The 27,755-nt window shown below is 44.6% G+C and overlaps 1 protein-coding gene across 1 annotated transcript; it reads right to left on the reverse strand.

Moving 5' to 3' along the window:
• Window positions 1–350: 350 nt before the first annotated feature.
• Window positions 351–26,290, reverse strand: LOC120879686 (gamma-aminobutyric acid type A receptor subunit pi). The gene is made up of 11 exons (XM_040262771.1): window positions 26,105–26,290; window positions 21,160–21,256; window positions 20,302–20,420; window positions 15,920–15,987; window positions 14,966–15,183; window positions 13,290–13,372; window positions 10,116–10,253; window positions 9,511–9,663; window positions 8,873–9,060; window positions 1,920–2,276; window positions 351–588 (listed from the first exon to the last, which is right to left on the reverse strand). The coding sequence occupies exons 2-10, from the start codon at window positions 21,210–21,212 to the stop codon at window positions 1,974–1,976; spliced, it is 1,323 nt and encodes a 440-aa protein (XP_040118705.1). The 5' UTR covers window positions 21,213–21,256; window positions 26,105–26,290; the 3' UTR covers window positions 351–588; window positions 1,920–1,973.
• Between the last annotated feature and the right edge of the window lie 1,465 nt (window positions 26,291–27,755).

Consider the following 27,755-nt stretch of genomic DNA (forward strand, 5'->3'; position numbering starts at 1 on the left):
GACATTTTTTGAGAAGTAGGTCTTTCAATACCACCAGGCCTAGCTATTTAACTGCAAAGCAAGTTAAACAGTGGTACAGTGGTGTCAAAGAATGACACTGACTATTTCATGAGTGTTTACCTTCCTTAGTAGGAAATAGTAGAGGTGTGTGTGAATATATATGTGTATGGTCTAGGGTGAAGGGAATATGAGGATGGAGTCCACTGAGTTTGTATTATGATGAACAACTTTTCCAAATGGGATCTTAAACATATTCTATAGATGACCACTTGACTTGGTATGTAGCTAATATATTTATTTCACAGTTTCACATCTTTATACCTTTTTTTAAAATTAATGCTTGACTAGAGTTTCAAAACAGATATTTCCTTTCAATCTTTATTAAAAAGAATCACAAATATTATTGAACCATACAGTTGCATCCACCTCTTTAATTCTTCCATTCCCATCAGAAACATTTCGTTTAAAAAGCTCAGATGATCAAACCCATAGAAATTGAATTGTTAGCGGTATCATAAAGGGGGAAAGAATGAGAGCCTATGGTACAGGGATAGGAGAGAGAAGATCTTCCAAAGCCATAGTTTATTTCTGAAAGGAAAAGTAAAAGGATACATTTACTAGAAAAGGAAGCTAAAGAATTAAAGATGGCAAGATTCTTTTAAAAGATTGGGCCTTTATCATGGCACACCCACAAATTACCACTTATGGTACTGTCGGCTGAGCTAGGCCAGGAGGCAGGGATGCACCTAGGGTGCTTCTTTTGTTGGGGTGAGAGTGGCTGGACTTGGAAACGATAGCTCGCCTGCAGCACTTGTTCTGTAACAAGCTACTGACTCAGAAAGCTCTGGACCCAGGAGCAAAATTCTCCTCCTGAGGCAGGATAAGCCACTCAAAGTAGTGCAGCTAGAAAGATCAGGGGTCTGAGCAAGCCACTTGTGATAAGCCACTTGTTTCTGGGTGATGCAGCTCATTATCTGTTATAATAAGCATGCTTCCTTGTCATTAGAGCACAGGGATAAAAGCTCCTCATGGAAGGAGGCAGGGGATCCGCTGCTGGCAAACTGTTGCTCAGTGTCGAAGCAGCAGATAGAGCTGGACTTGGTTCTGCAAGGCTTCGTGACAAGAGTCCGTATAAAGACTCTTAGAATAAGGTTTTTTAAAGTTCCTCCATTTTTCCCATGACGTGAGGAAACAGCTTCAGCATTGTTTAGGACAGGCTTGCATATAATAGTAAAATGATAAGATATGTCAAATGGGGAATGAAGCTCCAGAGCTCTCCCAGTTTGGGGAATCCATTATATCTTATAAAAGAAGAGATTTATGCTTGAGATTATTGGTCGGTCCACTAAATTTTTCTTCACTTATATTTGATTTTCAATGGTAGGACTTATTGGAATATGCGGACAGTTCTGCTGTGGCAATAGATACTATATTAAAAACTCATCTTGGTATTTATTGCACTGACTTTCAGTTAATTTATGTAAGCCCACATTTCATTTTAATCAAAACCAAAAACTAGAAAATGTTACTCCCCAACTAAGCAACAATGTATTTTTCTAAGCACTGTAGAGATTTAGTAAATAGCATGTGTGATTAATTTAGAAACAACCTCTGCCACTTAACTCAATACATGTAATAGCTTCCTTTTCCTTTTTTGTATGAGTTAAATGAAGACCAGGGAGCCACTGGACAGTCAGTCCTGAGTAGGCTTGTAATCTTGGGCTCCACAAGGATGTCTTTCATAAAAATAAAAAATAAATGGGTAGATATTTCTATTAAAAGACACAGTGCTAGGACTTCTACACAGCTTAAATAACGGTTGGGTGAGCCATTCTTTGAGGAGAAACGCTCAAATGTTATTTTAGTCACTTGTGGCACCATTAGTTTAGGGTGCACACTTGGCTTAGAACATCATTTACCTTATTACGTTGCTTTATTGATGATCTTTGGCTTGCAAACAGTTCAACATCTTCTCAAAAATACATATAGTATGCCCAGTAAAATACATTGGCTAGCATAAAAATCAAAGGAAATAGTAGCTTGGAATATCGATCAACATTACTAGGGTTTTGAATTGTGAAATAATCAACAATCCTGCCCAACTTATCTCGGAAGACAAACTTGAACTTGTCACTGGTTTTCATCGTCAAGTTGCTGTAGTCAACGTTATCTCCGGAAATTTCAATGCTGGCAAAACTGATCTTCCGTTTAAAGCTGGAGATGGAGCTGTTGATAATGTTAGTAATGTTGACTTCTTCCACTTCCTTTGCTTTCCCCTAGTTCATAAACATGGTGGTTAGTTTGACAGATGACTTAGCAAAATAAGTAAGTGGGTATTTATATACGTGGGGCTTCCCTGCTGGCTTAATGGTAAAGAATACACCTGCCAATGCAGGAGAGGTGGGTTCGATCCCTGGGTCAGGAAGATCTCCTAGAGATGGAAATGACAACCCATTCCAGTGTTCTTGCCTGGGAAATCCCACGCACGGGGTAACCTGGAGGGCTATAGTCCATGTGGTCACAAAGAATCAGACACGACTGAGTGACTAAACAACAACAATTCATATACTTAGAGGTCTTAATATTGAATAATTAGGTTTAGAAGAGAGCAGTACTGAGTGCCTTATATACTGGCTGGTAAGCAAGACTTGGCAGTCTGATATCCTGCTTATAGGCACCTGTCTTTAAGTCATCAGCTTGTATAATTGGGCGAATAACCATTGCCTATTCTAGATGTGCAGAGCCGAGTGTGTGTGTATGTGCATGTGTGTGCTCAGTTGTGTCCAACTCTTTGTGACCCCAAGGACTGTAGCCCACCAGGCTCCTTTGTCCACAGAATTTCCCAGTCAAGGATACTGAAGTGGGTTGCCATTTCTTTCTCTAGGGTGCTAAATGTTAATTGCTCAGGCTTTGAAGATAACTGACCGGGGTTCAGATCCCATTCTGTCTTTCACTGTTGTGACATTTTAGTCTCCCCAGTTCCTTTAGAACTCAATTTCCTTGCCTGCAAAATGTTGATGACATTAATACCTACCTCTTGAGAGTGATGGGAAGATTAAATGGTATAAATTATGTAAAGCATTTAGTAGGTGTTTGATGATTTCATTCTATTCCAGGGAGAAGGGAGTAACTGATTATGGAAGTTAATAGAAATCAGCAGTGTCTTAAGGTTTTTGCCACACAAATAGAAATAATGATGGTTCTTGCAACCCCATGGAGTTGCCATTCTCCACCATAGCTGGAACAGCATAGCATGTGGACTGGAAAGAAAGCTCAGCTGTGGAACGCAGAGGCAGCTTGATCCCAGGGCAGAGCCTGGGTGGGGTGGTGGCCGCCGTTGTTGATTCTTCTCCAGCAGCACATCAGAAGCAGCCCAGGCCTCCGACGATGGGTGGTACACCGTAGCTCACTACCCCCAATCCACACAGAGAGTCTCCCCAGGTCCTCGCTTGCCCTCGCTTGCCCTCGCTTGTCCAGCAGGGCTGGGGGTGCAGAGGCTGGAGGAGTGATCAGCCTCGAAGGGAAAGGGGACCTGGACCCGAGGTTGCACCCGAGCAGAGCAAGGGCAACAGCTACTGGTACCGCCCAGATAGTACATCAGAGAGAACTCGGACCTCTCACTGCAGCCTGCCCAGCCTATAGGCCTCCCTTCCTTCAGCACCTCCCTGGGGCTGGGAGAGGGAAAAGCATACATTTAAAAGGGATAGAGCCAGCATGGGCCCAATCCTCAGGGCTTCTGCTCCAGCAGCTTGGGATCAGATCCTACCCTAATAGGGTGAGGAAGGAAGTCACACCTCACACCAGGCTCTAGTTCTAGCCCCTCTGCAGTCCCACCTTCCACCAAGGTGACAGCTGCCAGCACATGCTGAGGAAAGACATGACTAGCTTCCACACCAAGTTCAGCTTCCCCAGGAAAAGCACTCTGTGTAGGGACATATCCACATAAGGCCTATGCAAGACCACAATAGGTAGCTGTTTCACCTAAACTCGCAGAGGCAGAGAAATTTAAGCAAAATGAAAAGTCAAAGGAATTGATCTCAGTTGAAAGAGCAAAAGAAATCCCCTGAAAAAATAAATAATGAAACAAATAAACAATATCTGATAAAGAATTCAAAACATTATTATTAATAATGCTAACTGAATTAGGGAAAAGAATAGATGAGCATGGTGAAAATTTTAATAAGGAACTAAAAAATATTTTTAAAAAGACCCAATCTTAGGAATTCCCTGATGTCCAGTGGTTAGGACTCCACACTTTCATTGTCGAGAGCCTGAGTTCAACCCCTGGTCAGGGAATAAGATCCCACAAACCACACAGTGTGGCCAGAAGAAAAGAAATGAAGAATTTAATTCTGAAGTAAAACACACTAGAAGGAATGAAGCAGACTAAATGATACAGAAGAACACATAAGTGATCTAGAAGATAAATAGAAACCACCTAATCAGAACAGCAAAAAGAAAAAAAAATTTAAATGAGAACAGTTTAAAATTGAGAACAGCTCTGGGATAATATCAAGTGTATCAATGTTCACATTATAGGGGTCCCAGAAATAGAAGGGGATAGAAAATGTATTTGATGAAATTATGACTAAAAACTTCCCAAACCCAAACAAGGACCAAATATCTAGGTGCAGGAAACACAGAGGGTCCCAAGCAAGATGAACAAATTCATACCAAAACACAATTAAAATGCCAAGTGTTAATGATAAAGAGAGAATTCTAAAGGCAACAAGAGAAAAATACAGAATCATATACAAGGGATCCCACATAAATGTGATTTTTCTGCAGAAACTTTGCAGGCCAGAAGAGTGTGATATTCAATGCTCTAAAGGGTAAAACCTTCAACCCAGGTTATCCTAGATTATCATCTAGAATTGAAGAAGAGATAAAGAACTTCCCAGACAAGGAAAAACTAAGACAATTCATCAATAGTAAACTTACTCTAGAAGAAATGTTATAGGATTTTCTCTAAGTGGAAAAGAAGAAAGAATCTGTAGGAAAGGGATAATCCTAATCCCTTTACTAGGAAAGGCAAACAGTACAGTAAGAACTGAGGCTCAACCACTTAATTAAGCCAGTGTGAAGATTAAAAGACAAAAAAATTGTAAAAACAACTATAATTGCAAAAAACAGTTGGACACATGAGATGTAAAATATGACATCAAAAACACAAAGTGTAGGAGAAAGGAGTAAAAAATGTAGCTCCTTTACAATGTGTTTGAGCTTAAATTACTACCAGTTTAAAACAAGTAGATACCACAAGTCGAAAACCTAGAACAGATACACAAAAACGAAAAAGAAAGGAATGTAAGAATGTTATTAAAGAAAACCATCAACCATAAGAAAAGAAACAAAAAAACGAAATGAACTGAGAAAACCAAAAAAAAAAAAAACCCAACTAGAAAATAAGTAATAACATGGCAGTAGGTACATAACTGTTAGTAGTTATTTTATTTTTTATTAAACTTTTTATTTTGTATTGGGGTATAGCCAATTAACAATGTTGTGATAGTTTTGGGTACAGCAAAGGGACTCAGCCATACATATACATGTATCCATTCTTCCCAATTCATTGAGCTCCCTCCTAGATACACTGCTATATTTAAAATGGATAACCACCAAAAGTCTACTGTAGAGCACAGGGAACTCTGCTCAATGTGATGTGGAAGCCCGGATGGAAGGGAATAGTTACTTTAAATGTTAATAGACTAAATGCTTCAAATAAAAGACAGGGTGAGTGATAGAATTAAAAAACAAGACCCACCTATATGCTGCCTACGAAAAAGTTAAATGCACACAAAGACTGAAAGTGAGGGGATGGAAGAAGATATTTCATGCAGACAGAAATGATAAAAAGTCAGGGTAGCAATACTCATATCAAACAAAACAGACATCAAACAAAGTCTGTCACACAAAACAAAGATGGAAACATACAGTAATCAAAACAGCATGGTACTGGCACAAAACAGACATACATCTCAGCAGAACAGAGTAGAGAGCCCAAGAATAAATCCACTTCATAGTCAGTTAATCTATGACAAAGGAGTTGAGAACATATAATGGAAAAAAGAGTTCTTCAATAAGTACTGCTGGGAAGACTGGGCAGCTACATTTACAAGAATCAAATTAGAAAAATTTTATTTAACTTAAAATTTTTAATTAATTAAAAATTAAAATTAAATTAAATTTTAAATATTGTATAAAATTTAATTGTATACAAAAATAAACTCAAAATGGATTAAACATCTAAATGTAAGACCTGAAACCCTAAGACCCCCAGAAGAGAACACAGGGAAAATACTCTGACATAAACCATAGCAGTATTTTTTTGGCTCAGTCTCACAAGACAAAAAGAAACAAAAGCAAAAATTAAACAAATGGGGCCTAATTAAACTTAGAAGTTTTGCACAGCTAAGGAAACCATTAATAAAATGAAGTGACAGCTTACTGAATGGGACATAATATTTGCAAATGACATGAACAGCAAGAGGTTAATGTCCAAAATACATAAACAGGTCATACAACTGAATATAAAAAAAACAACCCTATCAAAAAAATGGTCAGAGGACCTGAAGAGACATTTTTCCAAAGAAGACATACAGAACGACTAACAAGCAAATGATACTTGACATATCTAACTATTAGAAAAATGAAGATCAAAACGACAATAAGATATCACCTTGATCTGTCAGAACAGCTACCATCGAAGAGTCTACAAATGAATATCGGTTAGGACATGGAGAAAAGGAGATCCTTGTACACTGCTGGGAATGTAAGTTGGTGCAGTCACTATGCAAAACAATATGGAGGTTCATCAAAACACTGAAAATAGAATTACCATAAGATCTAGCGATTGCACTCCTGGGTATATATCCAGATAAAAATACTAATTCAAAAAGATACATGCACTCCAATGTTCAGAGATGCACCGCTTACAATAGCCAAGATATGGAAGCAATCCAAGCAATCCAACCTCAACTGACCAATGGAAAAAGAATAGGTGAGATACATATATATGTGTATATATATATAATGAAATATTAGCCAACCATAAATATGAATGAAATTTTGTCATTTGCAGTAATCTAGAGAATATTATGGATCTAGGAATCTGCAGGATCTAGAGAATATTATGCTCAGTGAAATAAGCCAGAGAGACAAAGACTGTGTGACATCACTTACATGTGAAATAAAAAAAATAAAACAAATGAAAACAACTAGCAAAACAGAAACAGACTCACAGATATAGAAACAAACTAGCGATTATGAGAGGAGAAAGAGAAAAGAGAAGGGGCAAGACAGGAGTATGGAACTGAATGATTTCAACTACTATGTATAAAACATATAAGCAGCAAGGGCAAATTGTATAGAACAGGCAATAGTAGCCATTATTTTGTCATAACTTTTAACGGAGTATTATATATAAAAATTATCATTACCCTGTACACCTGAAACTCATATAACATTGTAAATCAACTCTACTTCAATTTAAAAAGTAAATATAATTAAAAAAATAAATTAACTTAAAAAAAAAGAAAGCCTACAGGGAGTAAAATAAATGAAATATATATTCTTTGGCTGGCACATATGATCATTTGCCTTTAGTACTTGAGTAATATGACTGTGTGAAACATTGTTTACGATAGTCAAGCACAAGAGAAAAGGCAGCTGGATCTCTGGGCTATTCTTAATCCTCCTTTTCTCCCCATTAAACCTTGTACAGTCCTGGCCCTTTGTTGAAGGTGGGCAGCTCTTCTGCATTGGATCCCTATCTTTTTTTTTTTTTGCCTGTTAGCAGGAGCTTTAGTATGCCCATGTGTATCAAACTGGGCTTCCAAAAAGTCCCAGGGTTCCATGAGCCTGCAGAGAATAATAGTTAAGGGCATGGTCCATTGCCCACTGCAAGTGGAAATAACAGATGTGTCAGACTTTGGAGCCAAGCAGATTTAGGTTCAAATCTCAGCTCTGCCTTTTCCTGTCTTTGTCCTCTTGAATAAATTACTTATCCTCCCATACTCAGAACCCACAACTGTAAAAACAGGGATAGCCTTACTGAGTTGTTATGAGCATTTTTAACAGGTCTCTACGGATGGTAAAGAATCCGCCTGCCAAAGCAGGAGATGTGGGCTCGACCCCGGGGTTGGGAAGATCCCCTGGAGTAGAAAATGGCACCCCACGTCAGTGTCCTTGTCTAGAGAACCCCACGGGCAGAGGAGCCTGGGGGCTACAGTCCATGGGGCTACAAAGACTCGAACATGACTGAGCACATGACCACGAGCGCTTTAAATGACATAATATTTGCAAAGAGCTTGTGACCGTGTCTGGCACATACATGCTCAATTGATAATAACCATTATTATTATTCTGAGCGATGAGCCATGGTGTTTCACTGCTAAGCCAGATAATGAGTCTCTCCCTGTTAGCAGAAAAATATGCTAATCATGAAATTTGCCAGGTTAATTTTGCCATACATTTTTCTGTAAACCATTACTTGTATAATTTAAGAAAACAAAAAGGCAACAAAACAATAAATAGTAAATATATATTAATCTGGAACTTATAAGCAGCTGATCATGTTTTATTTGATCCTAGGTTTTTCATGGATGCTTGTTCTCGTGGTTGTGATTTTATGTTGCATACAGATAACACAGTTATTTTCCTGCTAGAAAATTAAGCATATTAATATCTCACTGGCAAAAAGAGTATAGTCTTTTTAAAAAGGTGTCATGACTGTCAGATTCCTCCAACTGAACAAGGATGAGAATCACTGGTGCAAAGTGAATCCCTGGGGGTCAGGAACCAGGTCCTGGTCTTCTCGACAGACCAGTTTATGGCACAGGTGATGAATTATATAGAGTCCTCAAATTCTTACCCGATCTTTGGCTGCCATCTGCTGTAAGGAGCTGTAGTGGGCAACTGCATATTCCAGGAGGGCCCCAAACACGAAGCTAAAGCATATCCCCAGGTACACATCGATGGCCTTTATGAAGCAGTTGGTGTTCGGGAGAGAAGTACGGGACCCAATCATCAGTGTGGTCATTGACAATACAGTGGTCACTCCTAGGGAAAAAGCGAGCAATGTACCCACGACAGAGGGCAGTGCACCTGCCTTCACCCCCTGGCAAACTGTCTCCATTCAAGAGCTGGCAACACGGGGACAGGACTCAGAAACGGGACAGAGCTCATTCTGAGAAGTCTGTGGGCTTCTGGGAAAGAGTTGATTTGCCCTTTTGTTCGGGTATGAATGATATGACTTTCTAAATATTTCCGTCTTCTCACTGGAGGGAGGTATTCAGTAAACAAAATAACCATTCTTCCTTATCTGTCACTGTAAAACAAAGTTTAAAAATACACTGTTCCTAACGTGGTCTCTCTTTCTCTCTCTCAAGAAACCAGCTGCTAGAACTGTCCTGCGAATATCAAATAAAAGAATGGCAGAAAGTTAAAAAAAAAAAAAAATAAAAGACCTAATAACCCAGTTCTTAGAAATCTCCCATTGGAACTACTTACCAATGCAGGTTCTTGCAGGAACTGAATCAAGGGAGATCCAAAACGAGACCCAGGATAACACCACCAGGAAAGTGGAAGGAACATAGGTTTCCAAAATGAAATATAGGACATTCCTCTGAAGCTCAAATTGCAAGACCAGTCGTGTGTAATTTCCTGAAAGAATGAACAAGGGATAAGAGATCAACCCTACTCACCGGCATTCCCTGTGGGATGTTTAACTTAGCTGTATTTACCTTAAACCATCCATTGTTCACCAAAACATAGTTAATAATGAACTGCCATTATAGTTTCAGTGAAAGAAATTGTGGTTGTATACGGGAGTGCTGATGCCCCCAACCATGAGCCTCTTCTTGTGACTTTCTCTGTCACAGTATTCCTGCAGCATCACTGCTGGTTTCCAGGGTACCTGTTTCACTAGACTGTGAGCCCCTGGGGGACCATCTCAGTAGTGGGTATAAAGCAGGTAAAAGTGCCAAGCCAAAACGCTTGGCATATCACAGAGGGGTTCTCGGGCCCAGAAGGGGCCAAGTGAAAAAGAGGCGATATTTCAGACTCAGAATACAACTAGGCTATATTGCTCTTGTGCAAATTGTCCTGTGAGTTACCTGTTTCTTGCTGTGATCTGGTAACTGAGGTGAAATATTGTTGTATGGTATACTGAGCAAGTCGCAGGTTCTCCAATCCCCGCACAGAGTCGTTCCCTCTCAGCCAGCTGAACTCTACGTCATTCCCATCATAGCCCCCTGCCGAGTGAAAAGGTACCCTGATCAGTGCGAGAAGGTGGCAGACTGAACTGGTCTGGAAAAGGCTGTGAGGCAGAGACGACAGAAGCTCTGTCCTGATGGTGCAAGTCCAAGGATGATCCCATGCGAAACCTGGCGTGATTTCTCAAGTGTAATTACAGTGTGTGCCCAGAATGAGATGACCTGCTAGGGCTTATCACCGTCAGCGAGAACCAGTTCTGCGCTAAGCATTCTATACACCTAGTAGATGATAAGTAACTAGAAATGGCCTCTATCATTATTTAAATGATATTTTTTGAACACATATCTGTGAACTCACAAAGATCAATAGAAGCTATTGCCTTTCAGGACAGTCTCACATTTTGGAGGGGATTCTCAGGGACATTTGGTCTATTCATATTTTCATATTGGCATAATACAACAAAAAAAGAACCCCCCAAAACTTTCAGCCATCCACTTTATTGATGTCTGCAAACGTAAGTATTTGATAAACCTCAAAGCAGTTTTACTAATATAGTTGGTGATAGTAATAATAGCTACCTTTTATTAAACATTTACATTAAGTCCTTTACACATCATGTCTCTAAGATTCTCACAAGCTTGCAAAGTAAAGCTATATATTTCTTCATTATTTAAAGCTTTTTTTTACATTTTACGAAATTGAAATGGATCTCACAGTTGTTATATATTAAGTAGAGCTTAGAGCCTACGTTTTTTTCTGCAGTGTTACTATTCGATAAATGCTGTGCCTTAGAATTGAGGAACTGTAATGTTTTGTCCCTTTTATACATGAGAATTATCAGATTCAGAGAGACTGGATAACTTTCTCAGGATAGCAAAGCAAATGAGAAACAAACCAGTATTGGACCTCAAGAAAGTTTAATACCAAAGCCCATGGATGATGATGATAATATCTTAGTAAGCAATTACCTTTCTAAGTGCTTTACAACATTATCATCTCATTTAATCCTCAGATGATACCTCTGAGAAGATAGATGAGTAGTTAATAAGCACATAAAAAGATTCTCAAAATCATTAGTCATAAGGGAAACACAAATCAAAACCACAGTAAGATACCACTTCACATCCACTAAAATGGCTGTAATTAAAAAGATAAGATAGACAATAATAGATGGTGAGAGTGTGGAGAAGTTGAATGTTGCTGGTGGAAAAGTAAAATGGTGCAACCACTTTGGAAAATGGTTTGACAGTTTCCTGAAAAATCAGACATAAATTTGACCTGGCATTTTAGTCCTAAGTATCTATCCAAGAGAAATCAAATCATGTCCATAAAAGGACTTGTACAGAAATGTTCACAGCACTGTCATTCATAACAGCTGAAAGGAGGAGACAAGTCAGACTTTGCTTTCGTAACTAATGGTGGGGTTGTCGTCCAGTCACTAAGTTATGTTCTACTCTTTGGGACCCCATGGACTGCAGCACGCCAGGCTTCCCTGCCCACCATCTCCTGGAGCTTGCTCAAACTCATGTCCATCGAGTTGGTGATGCCATCCAACCATCTCATCCTCTGTCGCCCCTTCTCCTCCTGCGCTCACCCCAGCATCAGGGTCTTTTCCAGTGAGTCGGCTTGTCACATCAGGTTGCCAAAATATTGAAGCTTCAGCTTCAGCATCAATCCTTCTGATGAATGTTCAGGGCTGATTTCCTTTAGGATTGACTGGTTTGATCTCCTTGCTGTCCAAGGGACTCTCAAGAGTCTTCTCCAGCACCACAATTTGAAAGCATCAATTTTTCAGCACTCAGCCTTTTTATAGTCCAGCTCTCACATCTGTACATGACTACTGGAAAAGCCATAGCTGTGACTATATGGACCTTTGTGGGCAAAGTGCCTGGAAAATGCTCACAGTCATTACCTTCTCATTGCTCTTTCCCTGAGTGGATATGGGCAATTGTGGCGTGGTATCAATTCTTTTCTAGGGATATCATTCAGGAAAAAGCCCTTGGTGAGGTTTCTGAACCCAGGTTCAGTGAAAGCTTCCTCTGCTCACTGGGGACAATATTTATGCAAGCAGAGTGCTGGAGTTTCCAGGAGAATCTCACTCCTGAGATTTGAGATGAGCACAGCCACCCGTGGAGGGCAATTGCTCTCTGTACATGGGGCTGAAAATGAACTCTCTTTTTGTTAACCTCAAGTTTTAGTCTGCCCCCAAACAGCTGCATTGCTTCAAGAAGGCTTTTCATGCATTTAATCAATAAGGTAATTAATCTGCCTGCCCGAGTCTTTAATTAAATGTCTACCTCTGAAAAATGGCTGCTGTCTCATAACGGTTCTATTTCTTGGATGTTGGCCACTAGTGTCCTCAAGAAGCACCCAGTGGTTCCCTGAGCTTGACTACAGTTTTTCCTTCTGTGCAAGCCATGCCTTGATGCCTTAATAATCGCTGTCTGTGGCATTTTCTTCCTAGGACTTGTATCACAGGTGCCACTTCCCTGTGGTGGGCATTTTGGAGTGGTTTACTAAGGAACCGCAAGATCACTCACAGGGCCAGGAGTTCATCTGACAGCCATCAACTTAGAGTAAATCTTCATTCTTCATCATAAGCAAATCCCCAGGACGCAGTTGAGATGTCCACTTACTGGCACTATGCTATTAAGCTTTAGGTATATCAAATAATTTATTTTAGAAGTTTAAAGCAGTCTTGCAATAAAGGCCAATGATTGTTTTGTATATCTGCCATTTCTTACTTCTGCTGTGCTCTTCCTGGCTTCCATAACTTAGTAGTTCCTGAGACTTCTTCCTAGGCCTATTGACTCCTGTTTGCTTTGCTGTCCTGTCTAGTTTTAGGTGGAAATACTTGGTGCCAATGCACAGTGGTCCTCTCCCAAAGACATAATGTTGAAAGATTTATTTTTGAAAGTCTCTAAATCTCTCTGGACATACACCCAGAAGGGATGAACCCATTGTCATCAACATAAAGGAGAGAAAGTCTACTATGAATAGGATACTCCTCACACATACACAGATCTAAGTCACCCCAGAAACTCATCTAAGGGGCCCGCATGACGTATACTCACAGCTCTCTAGTTGCAACTTGCATGTCTGTGTGTCCATGGGGTATTTAGACAGGTCCATGTTACATGCAACAGTTGTTGTGATTCTAAGAAAGGAAAAATGAATTCGTAGAGAGTGTTATAAGGATGCTATAGAAAGTATACACTCCCTCTTAAGGGCCACTCCAAGAGAACTTTCACCTTGTCTCTTAGAGTGAATGTGTGACTTGGTGCCTACATTCAAAGCAGTCCTGAGTTTTTCTGCAGTAAGCAATACCGGAGAGACTTGGTTAAAGCCTGAGTCCAGAGTGCAGAAAGTTAGAATGTTGGCAATTCAGAGACAAACTTGCAACAATATCACAAAACAGAATCATTCATTGGCTTTTTTGAGATGTTTCTGCATCCAGTTCATTCTGGGCTCTGAGAGTCAATAACTTCCCTAAGGTCCGAGAGCAGTGACTTGCCCTAAATCTGTCTGACTCTAGAGCCAGGCTATTAACCATCATCCATTATTTGTTATCCTTGTACAGCACACTCACACGTGCTGTGGGAATGCAAGGGAGGGGCAGCTTAGTATTAACTGGAGTTAGGGTCAAGGGAGAGGTCTATTGGACTTCTTGAAAGAGGTATTGAGGTTTTGGCTGACCTTTGTGGCTCAGCTGGTAAAGAATCTGCCTGCAGTGTGGGAGACCTGAGTTTGATCCCTGGGCTGGGAAGATCCCCTCGAGAAGGGAAAAGCTACACACTCCAGTATTCTGGCCTGGAGAATTCCACAAACTGTATAGTCCATGGGGTTGGACACAACTGAGCGACTTTCACTTTCATGAATATTTGGTCCCTGTGTGTGTGTGTGTGAAGTCGCTCAGTCGTGTCCGACTCTTTGCGACCCCGTGGACTGTAGCCCGCCAGGCTGCGCTGTCCATGGTCCCCAGCCTTCTACTGAAGGCCTCTGGCAGTGTTAGGTTGGCAGTCATTGTCTAGCCCTGGCAGAGGCAGTGGTGAGTCCTCTGCCTGCAGGCCGCCCCAGGGAGCACCTTAGCGGCATCTTTCCTGTTGCCGCCAAACAACAACGTGATGAAGCTGTGAAGGGTGGAAGGAAGTTTTGGCCTCGGGGATTTGAAGAAGGGGCAAAGCAGAACCCATGACTACAGGTGGTGAGGCTTTGGAGGACTGTACTTTGATTTTCTACCTGTACGAGAACAGCTCACCTAAGTAGAGATGTATTCTGCGGCCACCAACTGGCCCGTTGCGCCCAGGAAAAGGAAGTTTTTTGAATCACCTCTCTGTCTGCGCTTGCTGTTCCCCTTCCCTCTTCCTAGCTAACTTCCTTTCACTCTTCGAGACTCAGCTTAGAGTCCTGCGAAAACCTCCTCTAACATCACCCCAAACCACTGTCCCACTCCTGCCTCGGGCCCCCAGGCCCTGACTTCCTCTTGCTTCTGTGTCTGTGTCAGGACAACATCTGATTCAGCCCCATGGCCTCAGCATCCAGCACAGGCCTGACACGGAGCACGCATTCTCAGTAGAGACTTGTTGAGCCAAACTGGACCGAGAAAGGGCCCTTCTGCTCTGGGGACAAGGACCTAGGAAGGCAGGCCTACGAGAAGGGGAGGTGGTTACCTGAAGACTGGCCAGAACATCCTTTGCCTTTCCTCCCTGCTCTCTCCCCTCCAACCCTGAGGCCACAGGTGCCCGGTCACCTGAGGGCATACAGGACTGTGCCATTGGAGAAGAGACGGATGAGTCGGTTTCCCACAGTGACTTCGTGGAGGAAGGACTTCTTGGACTCCACGATGTAAGTGTCTGGCACCCAGAGGAACTCCACTAGGCGTGCATCCAGAGTGAAGCTCTTGTTGCCTTCGAACACCAGCCGCTGGTCCGTCCAGCGCTGTCTGAGGTATATGGTGGCTGTGTAGTCCTGAAGGGCAGCCGGGGAGAGGAAGTGGATGGAAGGAGAAAGCTCAGAAAATGCAAGGAAAAGGGTCACGTCTTACTTCCCTCCCCACTTCCACTGAGGTCAAGAGCACATGCCACAGCAGACATGGGTGAATGAAGCTTGCCTTGAGGTGGTGGCCTGCAGCAACATGAGAACAAAGCACCTTATTTATTCCAGATAACACCCACTGCCCAGAGGGAGCCGCACAGGATATGTTCCCTTGATCACAAAGGCCACACTAAGGTTTTCAAGGCTTTGGTGTGCGAAGTGCTCAGGTTGCCCAGTTTACCTGCAGTCTACAGCGGACTCTTATGGCAAACTGCCTGCAGTGTCCCCCTGTCTAAAACATGTTCTCTTAAGTGACAGGGTGGTTGGAAGAAGTTACGTGATTGTTGGTTTTCATCAGCTTGTCTCCTGCTCTGTGAGGAGCCACGTGATATTTAGGCTTCCTCCCTGCATTTCATTTTTCCCCATTCTTATCCCTCACCCAGCACACCCACTCCCTCATTTTCCCCCTCCTAGCCTTTGAATGCACCCTTCCTCTGATACTCAGAAGATTTGTTTTACAAGCATCTTCCACTGTCTTGAGTTTCAGGATAGGTCTCCAGTTCCTGCCATTCCAGTAAGTCTCTGTTCTGTTTTGCATAGCTAGAACGGGTTTCCTCATAAAACACAGGAAAGGGGCTCAATGGGTGGAAGGCGAGGGAAGCACACATACCATATTACTCTCTGAAATACTGGAAATACTTGCAATATCCAGAGTCAGTGCTATCTGAACAGGTTCTCCTAAGAATGGAGAAAAAACAGAAAGCCTTACATAGAAATATAAACAGATTTGCTAACATTAGCACAGTTAAGAAATATATAGTTATATACATTAATAATTAATAATATATATATAAGAAGTATATGGGCTTCCCTGGTGGTGCTAGTGGTAACGAATCTGCAATGCAGCAGATGCAAGAGACGCAGGTTCGATCCCCGGGTCAGGAAGATCCCCTGGAGAGGGGAAAGGCAACCCATTCCAGGACTCTTGCCTGGAAAATCCCGTCGACAGAGGAGCCTGGTGGGCTACAGTCCAAGGGATTGCAAAGAGTCAGGTAAGGTCTCAAAGAGTCAGACACGATTGAAGCAACTAGGCAAGTACGCACATAAAAATATATATATATTAGAAAATTTAAAAAGTAACAGTGACCTATTGCACAATTTTAAACAATTTAGAAGCTTATAAATAAAAGGTTAATTTCTATCCTCCCCCTCGCAGGAGAAATGACCATATAGGGTGTGCCTCCCTTTTGTATGAAAAAGCAATGCACACATATACACTTAGCTAAACACACAGACACGAGACCACACTATAGCCATTAGTGTTTATTTGAAGGAATGGGATGGTATCTGCTACTTCTTACTTGGAGGATTTTTCACTATGATACTTGCGAGGGACTCATTTATTTAGAAATGTAATAGAGATTTGTACACAAATATATTCCCCCCCGCCCCAACCAAGTAAATTTACCACCAGATGGCATTCAAGACTGCTCATGGTTAAGCTTCCACTCACCTCCTGACATCTTTCTCCTTTTCCTTTGCTCTCCAGGAACCTTAAACTATTTAGAATTGCAGAACCATCCCCATTTGGTCTGGTGTACAGACACTGGGCCTCAATCCTGGAGTCTGGGCAGATGGGTCTGACTTCTGAGGGTGCCTGTCTTACCTCTCAAGTGAAGTAGGAAGAAGTGAAGAAGAATGGGAGCCACCATTCTCAGTGGCCAGGCCAGGAATGGTTACTCCCCCTGAGACTAGAGATGTGGAACAAAAGTCCAGGAGTCAGGAAGATGTGAGTTTTGATCTGGGAAGTTAGCAGACCTTTCAGAACTGCAGCTTTCTCACCCGCAGGTTTGAGTAATGCTAATGACATCAGAGGGTCATGGAGAAGGTTAAATGAGAGAAGATGTGTGGTAGCTTCTTTGCAGGGTGGTGACAAGCCAGAATATACACGAACTGGCTGCCTGGCTAGACATACAGAAGGTGCTCAGAAATAATTATGTGTACAAAGTCCCCAGCATGGTTTCTATCATGTAATACCATGCCCTCAGTAAATATCATTTCACTTCCCTTATCCCTCTCTTCCATGATCTTAGCTAATTCTGGAAAAGAAACAACTTTCCTCACTAGGTTAATAGGTGGAAAGCATTTACTTGGGATAAGAACTGGGGGTACCTCAGGGAACTGTGACAACACATTAACTAGGAAAAGGAGAGGTGGAATTCAAAATGCTTCACCACAGCAAACTGGGAGGAATCAGAGAGCAGCCTAATTATTAATTGAAGGAAATCAAGCTGCAGGATATAGGTAAGAACTTGGAATTGGAGTTTTAAAGCCAGTGCAATTTAAAAATAATTAACTGAATACTTGGAAGAAAGGGGTAGATCTTTCAGGGCAGACCCTGGAAGGTGCTGAAGGAGTTAAGGTGCTAAGTGGCTCTCTGCCCCTCATGGCAGCAAGGTGTTGCGTCAAGAAGAGAAGCTTAGGGTCAGAGTGGCCACATCACAGCAGTGTGACCTTGAACAAACTGCTAAACAGAGAGGTTTAAAATAGAGCTACTAATGTCGGTCATCAGGGTGGGGTTGGGAAGGTCACGGGTTCTGTTCTAAGAGCTTGGCACACAGCAGGTATGGGTCAGCACTGGTTGCCATCCCCGAGGAACATGGAGAACTGAAGATGTACAAGTGCTTCAGGCTCACTGTGGGTTTTGTATGTTTAGCTTGTTTCTAGGTAGTCTAGTCCCAGCTTTTTCTCAGTTGGCTGCTTTATGGACCAGAGTTTGTTCTTTCTTCCCTGTGAGTTAGAAAAGTGAGCAGTGCCACCAGAGGGCAGCTTTCTCCTAGGAAACAGGTCAAGGCCAAGTCCTGGGCAGAGGCTTGCAGACCCGTGCCACCAAGTTCAGTCCCTGAAAAGCCCTACAGAGGTCTGGTCACTCAGGGACCTCAGGGTCCTGGACCTGGGTGGACAGACGTTACTCCAGAGAACTACAGCCCCTCCGTGGGCCTGGAGGCTGCCTCATACATGTAGGTTCTGTTAGGAGGCAGAGTGCCAAAGGTTCATGACAAGGGATGGGGGTGTGCCTTCCCTTCCTTTTGACTGAGGACCCCTTGCCCCATTTCCACCCCAGGTGGGTCTGCACCTCATGTCCCTGAGGGCCACCTCAGGCTCAGAATGGGTACATTACCCAGGGACTCTGCACCCTGTTGGCCTATGAGCCAGCAACAAGAAGGGCAGTGTTCTGGCCCAGTTATTTGGCATTTGGGAGGCAGAGAAGTTGTTCAGCAAATCTAACCAGATGTGCACACTCCCAGGCTTATCATTAGCATTCAGTTGGTCCTGGGAAAACCAGGGGAGGTGGAAGCCCCCCAAAGTCCCTTAACTTAAGGACCTCAAATCCTAAATGTGTGGCCGTGAGGTTGGGTCTCTCAGATCTCCATCTGAAGGAGTGTGGGTGGCCCCAGCTGCTGTGCTCTGAAACCTTTCACCACACCTGTTCAGAGGCCACACTTCCCATCGTCTGCATCCCACTGGGGCCTGAACATGTTAGGAATACTAAGGCAGGCCTGCTCCTGGGAGGCACAGAGATAGGAGACTCCTGTGATGGGAACTTCCGCTCAAGGACTCCATGGTGGACTTTCCGAACACACTTAGAACTGCACTGTGGTCTAAGGCACCTCCACCAGCCTTTCTTCCCTCCCTCCCTTCTTTCCTTCAACCTTCCAGCTTCTTCCTTTTCCTGCCCCATATTTTGTCATAGATATGGCCCCAATAAATATCTTGCAAGGATAATCCACTCTCATTGTCTGCTCCTCAGAGGACCTGGACTAACCCACTAATCCTAGATCTGACCTGATAATTTTATTAATATCAACTGAAGGGAGGAGCAGGAAGGCAAAGGGGTTAAAATAGATGGCATCCTAATGATATATTTAAACACTTCATTAATCCCACTGTGAGGCAGATGATATGCCCCCTAGTTACAGAAAGCTAAGATGCTTGCCCAGCAGTTGAGCCAGGAGCCAAACTCAGGTTTATTCAACTCCAAGGCTCTTTCTACTACTTAAGGTAACAAGACATTAGTAACCACATTGTTCAGTCTTGCATTTTATAAACAGAGAGGCTGAGACCCTGTAAGAAGGAGGTAGGTGGTGGCCTTATTCTTTCCATCCTTGCCTCATTTTTCAAGATATATTAATTGATAACTTGTTACCTGTTGAGCACTGAGATATCACTGGGGCTAGTGAAGTAAATAAAGCAGGATTTCTGCAAGAGATTTCAGCCTAGAGCCGAGACAGACATAAAGCCAGTGATAGTATCACCCAGTAACAGCTATGATTTAGAAGTATGTTCAAAATAAAGAGTGAAGAGAGGGCATGAGGCCTGGAGGAATCTGTGTGGGCTGCTCATAAGAGGAAGCCTTTGATCTGAGACATGAAGGAAAACTGGCATTTTACCAGGAGTCAAATTGGAACAAGCTCTTCTTGGCAGATGAACAATCTAAGCAAAAACCATGGAGACCAGAGAGGCCAAGGAGGTCTGGGGGCATAGCAGGGAGAAGCTGGGGAAATGAGGTTGCCAGACAGATAGAGGTGGGGCTGGGAAGTGCTGCGTGTGCCACGCAAAGGGCTCTGGACTCTAGGCTGGAGATACTGGGGAGCAGGAAGTATTCTGAGCAGCAAAGGGCGCAGGTGGGTCATCCGAATGGCAGAGTAGAGGGTTAGTCTTGAGGTGGCAGGCTGAGGCCAAGGTGAAGAACAGGTGGAACAGTCCTGGTGAGACATAGCAATGATACTAGAAGTGCGGGTAGAAGGCAGACAGTGGGTATGGGGTAGTGAGGAAGCTCTAGTAACCTCCCTGGGGAGGAAGATTTCTGTATCCTGCAGGTGGAGGGACCAGAGAAAGTGCTTTCTCCCAAGCAGCATGAAAAATAATTGGCAGCTGCCAATCTGTTAGATCAGAAAAAGCAGTCAACTACAGTCCTGAAACCCTCGTCTGCACATTATCTCTGGTCCTCTTCCTTTCGAATTGATGTCCTGGGCAAAAAGAAAGACCTACCGCCAAAATTGGGCCTGAGAAACTTGTTATATCCTGCTGTGAGATTCTCAAAGCCAGGCAGGGACAGCTTGTCGCTTCTGCTGACCTCAGTGTTAAACTGATTCCCCTGGACGCACATCCTGCAGAAGAAAACAGGTTTCAGTGTACATGTGTGCTGATGTGTGGATCAACATGCATACGTACAAACTTGAAACTCGAGCTTGTGTTTGCACGTATGTGTGTGGTTATATGGGCTTCCAGGTGGCTCGGTGGTAAAGACTCTGTCTGCCAGTGCAGAAGACACAGGAGACACAGGTGTGATCCCCGGGTCGGGCAGATCCTCTGGAGGAGGAAACGGCAACCCACTCCAGTATTCTTGCCTGGAAAATTCCATGGACAGAGGAGCCTGGAGGGCTGCATGCAGTCCATGGGTTGCAAAGAGTCAGACGCAACTGAGCACGCAAGCACGCACATGCGTGTGCTTGCACTCGTGTACCGTCAGCGACTCTTCCAAAGAGAACCCTCCAGTTTTCAGCTGCTGAATTACACGTGTCTCTATCTCACCCCACTTTGCTATGCATTTGCCATGTATCATAATGTGGTGGTAATCTGGAAACACTCAAAACCTTCCCCCCAAAACAAGAGGGATTTATCCATCTCTGACCATTTTGGAAGCTTGACTTCTCCAGTTAGAAAAAAATGGCATGAAACTGTATGTCCTGGTGCGTCAGTGGGGTGAAGGCACTAGGTTTTGTCTTGTCGTTGGTAAGTAGAAAGGACTGCCACCCCACCAATCCACCCCACCCCACCCCCCGCCGCCACTGTAAGCAAAACACAAAGCAATTCAGACCGAGGCCACTGAGGGGTGGCAGAGCTCACCGTGCAGAGAAGAGACTCAGACACACGAAGGTCAGGTGGAGGCTGCGCCTCATGTTGGGGAGCTGCACGGGTAGCGCGAGGCCGAAGTAGAAGCCACCTGGGGAAGCAGATGGGCAGGTGGGAGGCAGCCAGCCCCCGGAGCACGCCTCCTCGCAGCCCAGCTGTTCCCTCCTGGAGGGTCAGGCACAGCATTTTCTCCCCCTCTGGGGGGAGCAGCCTCTTCCCACACCCACATGCAGCTCCTCCCTGCATGTCATCCGGGAATGCCTTCATTTTGGAAGATCACTTTTTTTTTTTCACTTTTCAAAACTGGAATATAATTCCTTCACAGTGTTGTGTCAGTTTCTGCTGTACAACATCATGAATCAGCCACATGTATTCATATATCCCCTCCTTCCTGAGTCTCCCTGCCACCGCACCCCCACCGCACCCCTTGAGGTCATCACGGAGCGCCACACTGAGCTCCCTGTGCCACCCACCAGCTTCTCACCAGCTATCTGCTTTACACACGCGAGTGTATATACGTCAGTACCACTCTCTCTGCTCATCCCCTCTCCTCCCCGACCACTGTGTCAACAAGTCTGTTCTCTACATCTGTGCCTGTATTCCTGCCCTGCAAATAGCTTCATCGGTACCATTCTTCTAGATTCCATATATATGCATTAATACATGATATTTGTTTTTCTCTGACTTACTTCACTCTGTATGACACGCTTTAGATTCAGGCATATCACTTCAAGTCACTCAGTTTCGTTGGAGGATCACATTTCAAATAAAGGCTGAGGACTTGTTTAGAGAGCGGTTCTCTAGAGCAGAAATGTAGCTGGTGCGTCCTGAGGTGCATGTGTGGAGAGCCCCAGGACAGTGCTCACCCTGTCCTTGTTCTGATTTTCCAGGAAGGATATCCCAACCACATACTCCCCCTCCGACAATGCCATATATAGAAGGGTCTAGGCCTGTTAAGCAGGAAATGAGAACTTCCTGAGGACTTCCATGGGCCAAGGAACATGTTAGGTACTTTTCCAAAGATTCTCCTCATCTGTGCTCACAATGGCCTTGTGAGATGGGCAGGTTTATCCCCATATTGCAATGAGAATACAGCGCTCCCAGAAATGTCTCTGTGCCGGTGAATGTCAGAGGAGGCTTCACAGATAGGGCTGGCAGCCTCAAGACCCAGTCATGGGCTGCTCTCTACCCCTGGACCTGCTCCCTGGTGCTTTGAAGCTGCTTAGCTGGTGCGAGTGAGCACTGTGTGCGTGCAGACTGTCAGGGGAGGCACGGCCTAGGGGCTGGCCTCCTCGGTTTGGGGACTGCTGTCAGATGTCTCTGGGAGGAGCAGGCACCCAGGCGGGCGAGCCTGCGAACTGTCACTCTGGGGACAGCAGTGGAGGTCCTCAGGGCGGGGGCGGGGCTCCGGTCCCAAATTTGACCTCTTTGGTAGGTTCTGTGAACAGGTCACTTTCTAGAGTCTTGCCATGCTGGGGCTCAGGGTGCAAATCAGCCATTAATTAACATTACTTACAAAACAAGCACGTGGTTATTCTAGGAATGGAAATGAACTAGAGATGTATACAGTCAAACATGAAAATCTCAGTGATGTGTTGAAGTAGGTGTATCAATTTGACACATGTACCACTAGGGTGGGAGATGTTGATGGTGGGAGAGGCTGTGTATGTGTATGGAGCTCAGTCGTGCTGTGAACTTGAAAGTTCTGAAAAAATTAACTCTTAAAAAAACAGTGTAAATCCCTCCCTCACTTCTCTAGTCTCATACATCCGAGATAACAATTGTTAATGGCTGCTTTACCCACACATCCACTCTATTTTAATGTACACATATATCTTTGCATGAAGAGAAAGATTTAAATGCAAAACTGGAATGATGGCATAGAGTTTTTGCTACATACATTTTCACTTAATAATAAAAGCAAATCTTTATTAAATATTGAATGCAAGCTTGTACTATGCCAAGAACCTCTTCAATCCTCACAACAACTTTTTGAGGTAGTTACTACCATTGCCATTTTACAAATGAAGAAACTGAGGCTTAGAGATGATAAGAAAATACCAAGGTTATATAGCAGGTGAAGAACAGAACTGAATCCAGGCAAGCTGAGCCAAGCACTTTTTTTTTTTTTTAGCATTTTATGGGTTTTTTTTTTGTGGTTATTTCACTTTCATATTTCTTTAAAAAGTTGAAGTATATTTGACCTACAAGCACTTTTCATCACTGTACCATGACACACACTCTTTCCCAATGTCAGTGGGAACTTTCCATGTCATTTCTATAGATCCGCCTCATTCTTTGTGATGGCAACAAGATATTTCATAAGATTAGTGTACTAAAATTTATATAACACATGCCCTATATGGTTACTAAGTTATTTCTGAATCTCTTACTGTTCCAAAGCCAGTAATGAACATCTCTGTGCATGTGTAAACTCCTAAAAATCTGCACTGTCATATTTCCCTGCCTCAGTCTTTTCCTGCTCATGCGCCAACAATACCAGCCATAAAGTCACCATTATCGATCCACCAATGTTCGTAATCACACTTTCTCCCTTTAGTGCCTCTCTCCGACCCTTGTCCTTCCTCTTAATCCCAGCGTCATGTTTAAGAAGGTCCAGGGAGCACTCCCATGCCTTCTATCCCTTCATTCAACTTTCCAAAGGCTTAACGGGATCCTCCTATGAATCAGACTCATGTGAAGCCCCCCAAGAGCTGCAGTCTGCTGGGGAGAGAGGAGTGTGAGCAGTGAAAGAGACCGGAGTTCCCGGTGACTGCCCTGTGACAGGGGCCGAGGTAAAGGGATTCAAGGAAAGAACACGAAGGCAGTGCGTGGCTGCTCCATGGGGGACGGTGCCACAGCTCTGGGACGGAAGTCATAGAGAGGGTCATGGGTCCCTGAAGGATGTGTGTGCAGTTGCCAGGTGAACGAAGGAGGCCAGGGGCCTCCAGATGGTGGGGACAGACGTGGAGTCTCGTCCATGGACACCCTGCTACTTACTGCACTTAGTCTCTCCCTGCAGCCCATGGCCTCTGACAACTTCTTTCTAGTCTGGCCTGAGTTAGCTCCATTCTCATCTGGGATACGTCTCAACTCTTTCTTCTCTCATAAGGCACCCCCCTCAGTCAAGTCAGTTAGAAGCACCCAGTCTTCAGCTCCAGGACTCCAGGTGAATCGTGTGCTTCCTATGGTCAACCCTAAGTTAGGAAGAGAGAGTGTCTGGGCCCTGGGCCTTTGAATCTGCTCCAAAGAGTCCATGCTCTGAGAAGCTTTACCCAGGCTAGACTTAGATGTGTGACCCCATCTCACTCTGCTTGCTCTGGTTACAGTGCTGAGAATGTGTCATTTTATAAGGGAAGAAAGGAGAAAAGGAGAAAGCCCTCTAAATGCCTGCTAGGTGCCACTCTTGGTAATCTCATTTAATCCTCACCAACTGACCCAGTAGGTGTTAATTTCGAGAGCTGACTCTCAGATCAGTGAAAGGTTTTGACTGAGGTCACATGGCCATTAAGTGCCTGTGATTTGAACCCAGGTCTTCCAAGCCCCTATTTTATGTGCTATATCTGGGCCTCAGGTCCTGGAGCTGAACTGGGTTCCACCAAACCCATCTCTGGGATAGAGGACCGCAACCACAGCACGGCCTAAGTGGCAAGTGCGGCTGGTGCCCGCGTCCCGTGTGGCAGAGGCACCAACCCTTAGGTGACGGTTGTGTACCCGCCTGCCTGAATGGAGGTTTGGGCCACCAGCTGTGATACAGACTCTGGGAATGGCGTTTGGCAGAGCTGTGCACTGAACCACCAGGGGGTGGTGCCCAAAGGGTTGTCTTGCAGCCACAAGACTCAAAGATTCTGGCTGGAACCACCAGCCTCTTGCATCTGTAGGGAACATGGGACTCAGGCACTCATATCCACTCCTGAGTAGGGGCAGCCCTCACCCTCTCACCCTCCTCTGCACTCTCACCCTCCACTGAGGGCATCTCTGCCAAGATCCAACTTCCACTGGTAGAACCTGAACTTTGGATTCAGGCACCCCTGAGTTGTTTAACCTCTCAGAGCACTGGTTTTCTCATCTAACAAAAGGGAGTAGAAAGCACTCAGCAAACACTTGCCTTCATTCTCCTCTACCTTCTCCATCTTCCATAGGGACTTTGGTGCCTCCACGATGACTACAGGAATCCAAAGCTCAGGCTCTTTCTAACACACCCAGGCTGTGAGCTGACTGTAGTGTCGCTCCGAGGGCACTCAAGTTGGCATCACCTCAGGGAGGACAGTGTCAGACACAGGACTTCAGGGTCACCTAGGTGACTGATGCCACCTTTCTCTAGCTGGGCTCTGAGAAGCAGTTGTTGTTTAGTTGCTAAGCCATGTCCGACTCTTTGCGACCCCATGAAGCAGAAGTAATTCCAGTATGCGCTGGTTTCCACTCCCATTCCCAGAACTGCCATCACACAAATACTGCGAACTTAAACTCGTCATGTTAGCCTCCTTCCTCCGTGGGCACTGCGCCCCTGTCATGGGTCCCTTCTGCATAGACAGAACCATTTGTTGGAAAGCAGATGTGGCACCTGAATTAGGCTGAGGTGAGGAGAGACATTATCACCACAGGTCCACCTTGAGAAATCACAGAAGCTGGACTTGTCCAGTGTGTGTCCTGGGTGGCAATACAGAGAGGAAGTCCTGTGGCTCTAGGATCAGATCAAAGGTGCTCTAATCTTGATTCTGTGCTTTCTCTGAGATTGTTTAACTTCTCTCTGAAGTTTAGTTCCCCCCACTATATTAATAAAAGGAAAAGTTTTAAGACAACTGTGAGGCCTCGTACAAAGGAGGTGTTCTGCAAATTCCAGACCCAGCCCCCTTCCCCGGGTCCCTGTCGGGCTTAGATTTGGCTCCCCTGCCCTTTTCTCGCTCCAAGCACGGAGAGGGGCCAGCAGCTTCCTTACCAGTTTCCTTACTCTGTTAGTACAGGGCCTTCAGGTCTTCAGGCTGGGCTTTCAAGTAGGGCATAGTCTTCCGGGTCCCTGAGATTCTTCCCATCGTCAGCCCTGACCCCTGGGACGCAGACACACAACCACTCTCTGATGGAGTGGCTCTCTCTGTGGGAAAGAGGAAGCTGCAGGACCGGACCGGCAGAGCCTCTCACAGCTCCTCCCCCGGGTGGGGCTCTGAGGAGGTTCCAGGTGTCTGGGAATTCTCAGCTCTGGCTAGGGCTGCTGGCTGCCAGGGACTTGATTCTGAGCTGTGTCTCAGCCATGCTCCTGGACCAGAGAAGATTCTTAAGATGCAAGACCCACGAAAGTCAAATAAAATGGGCCACCCACCCATCATGTCTGGAAGATGAGTCTATGGTTCTGGATTTGGGGGACTTCCTTCTACCTTGGTATGATGGATGAAATGAGAATTTGCAGTGTGTATGACCTTGGGCAAGCCACTTCACCCCTCTACTCCTCAACTTCCCATCCATAAAATAGAACTCGACCATCTCTAAAATTATGATTCCTGGGTATGTATTTTAAATGCCTCTTTGGGATCAACAGAGAAACTTATCTGTGTATAAGATTTGCAGAGCCCAGCACCTCATGCTTTCCACTCTGTGAAGTTTCAAAAAGAGACACAGAAGTCAAGAGAATAGAGGATAGAGGCTGAGCAGACCCACCCAGGAAGAGATCGGAGGGACTCTGGGACAAGTCTGGAGAGATTTCTAGACTGCTCCAACTTCCCTGTCCCCACCCCTGACTCGGATGATTTTCCATTCCCTGCAGAGTCCACTGTAAGAGCCTCCTTCTCCCCTGGCCAGTGAACCTCCTAACAGAAGTGCCTCACAGCGTTCTCTGAAAACTGAAGTGCCCTCCTTGTCACTGTAGCCAGTGGCCTCGAAACTCAATCTTGGCTTCCTGTGGGAAGGCACAAGGAATTCCCCGGAGGGTTGGCCTCACACCCTGAGAGCTGGGGGCCAGGGAGGGAGTCGGATGGAGAGGCCCAGCGGGGAGCTGGCAAGATGCCCCTCAGCACCTCCTACCCTCCTGACATCACTGCAGGGCTCCTGCCCAGGTCCCTGCCTGTCCGGTAGATGGGGCAGTGGGGAGAGAGGGAGACAGTTGAAGAGGGAGTAAATGAAAGTTCAGGAAGCTAAAGGAGGTAGGAAGGATAGAGGGGGCCTCTATGGGCGATGCCCCATAGATGCCTTTGGCTTCAAACAAGTTTCCTTAATGTGCCCCTAGAGCCTGGCCAGCATCACAAGCATTTCTGTGCTAGCTGGCAGGGAGTAGGTACCTGAAAAGAAAGCTCTTTGACTTCTCTTGAGAGGCCTCACTTTGACCTGAGGAACTTGAAGGTGGCCAGGAAACAAATGGAGGAGAATCCAGGTTCAGGTTCTCAATGAATGGAAAGTAGTTTGGGGGTTTTCTCAGAATTGCCAGATGTTCTCACATAAAACAAAGGCTCAAAAGTGACAGAGACCGTTCGGAGATGGCAGGTGGGGATGGGAAGCGTGGGTGTCCTCTGACTCAGGAGCAGTGAGATGAAAGACCAGGTGGCAGCTAGCTGGGTGGCTTTGCCAAGTTACTTGACCTCTCTGTGCCTCAGTTTCTTTCT

This window comes from Oryx dammah, unplaced genomic scaffold (genome assembly GCF_014754425.2).
Source record: "Oryx dammah isolate SB20612 unplaced genomic scaffold, SCBI_Odam_1.1 HiC_scaffold_20, whole genome shotgun sequence".
In the NCBI taxonomy this organism is placed as follows: Eukaryota; Metazoa; Chordata; class Mammalia; order Artiodactyla; family Bovidae; genus Oryx; species Oryx dammah.

Excerpts from the sequence above, each read along its gene's own strand:
- LOC120879686 (XM_040262771.1), bottom strand. The coding sequence starts at position 21,212 with ATGAGGCGCAGCCTCCACCTGACCTTCGTGTGTCTGAGTCTCTTCTCT. Across the intron at positions 15,184-15,919 it reads GTATTTCAGAGAGTAATATG|GACTACACAGCCACCATATA; the intron begins GTATGTGTGCTT and ends GCTGCCCTTCAG. Across the intron at positions 9,664-10,115 it reads CAGATCACAGCAAGAAACAG|GAAATTACACACGACTGGTC; the intron begins GTAACTCACAGG and ends TCATTCTTTCAG.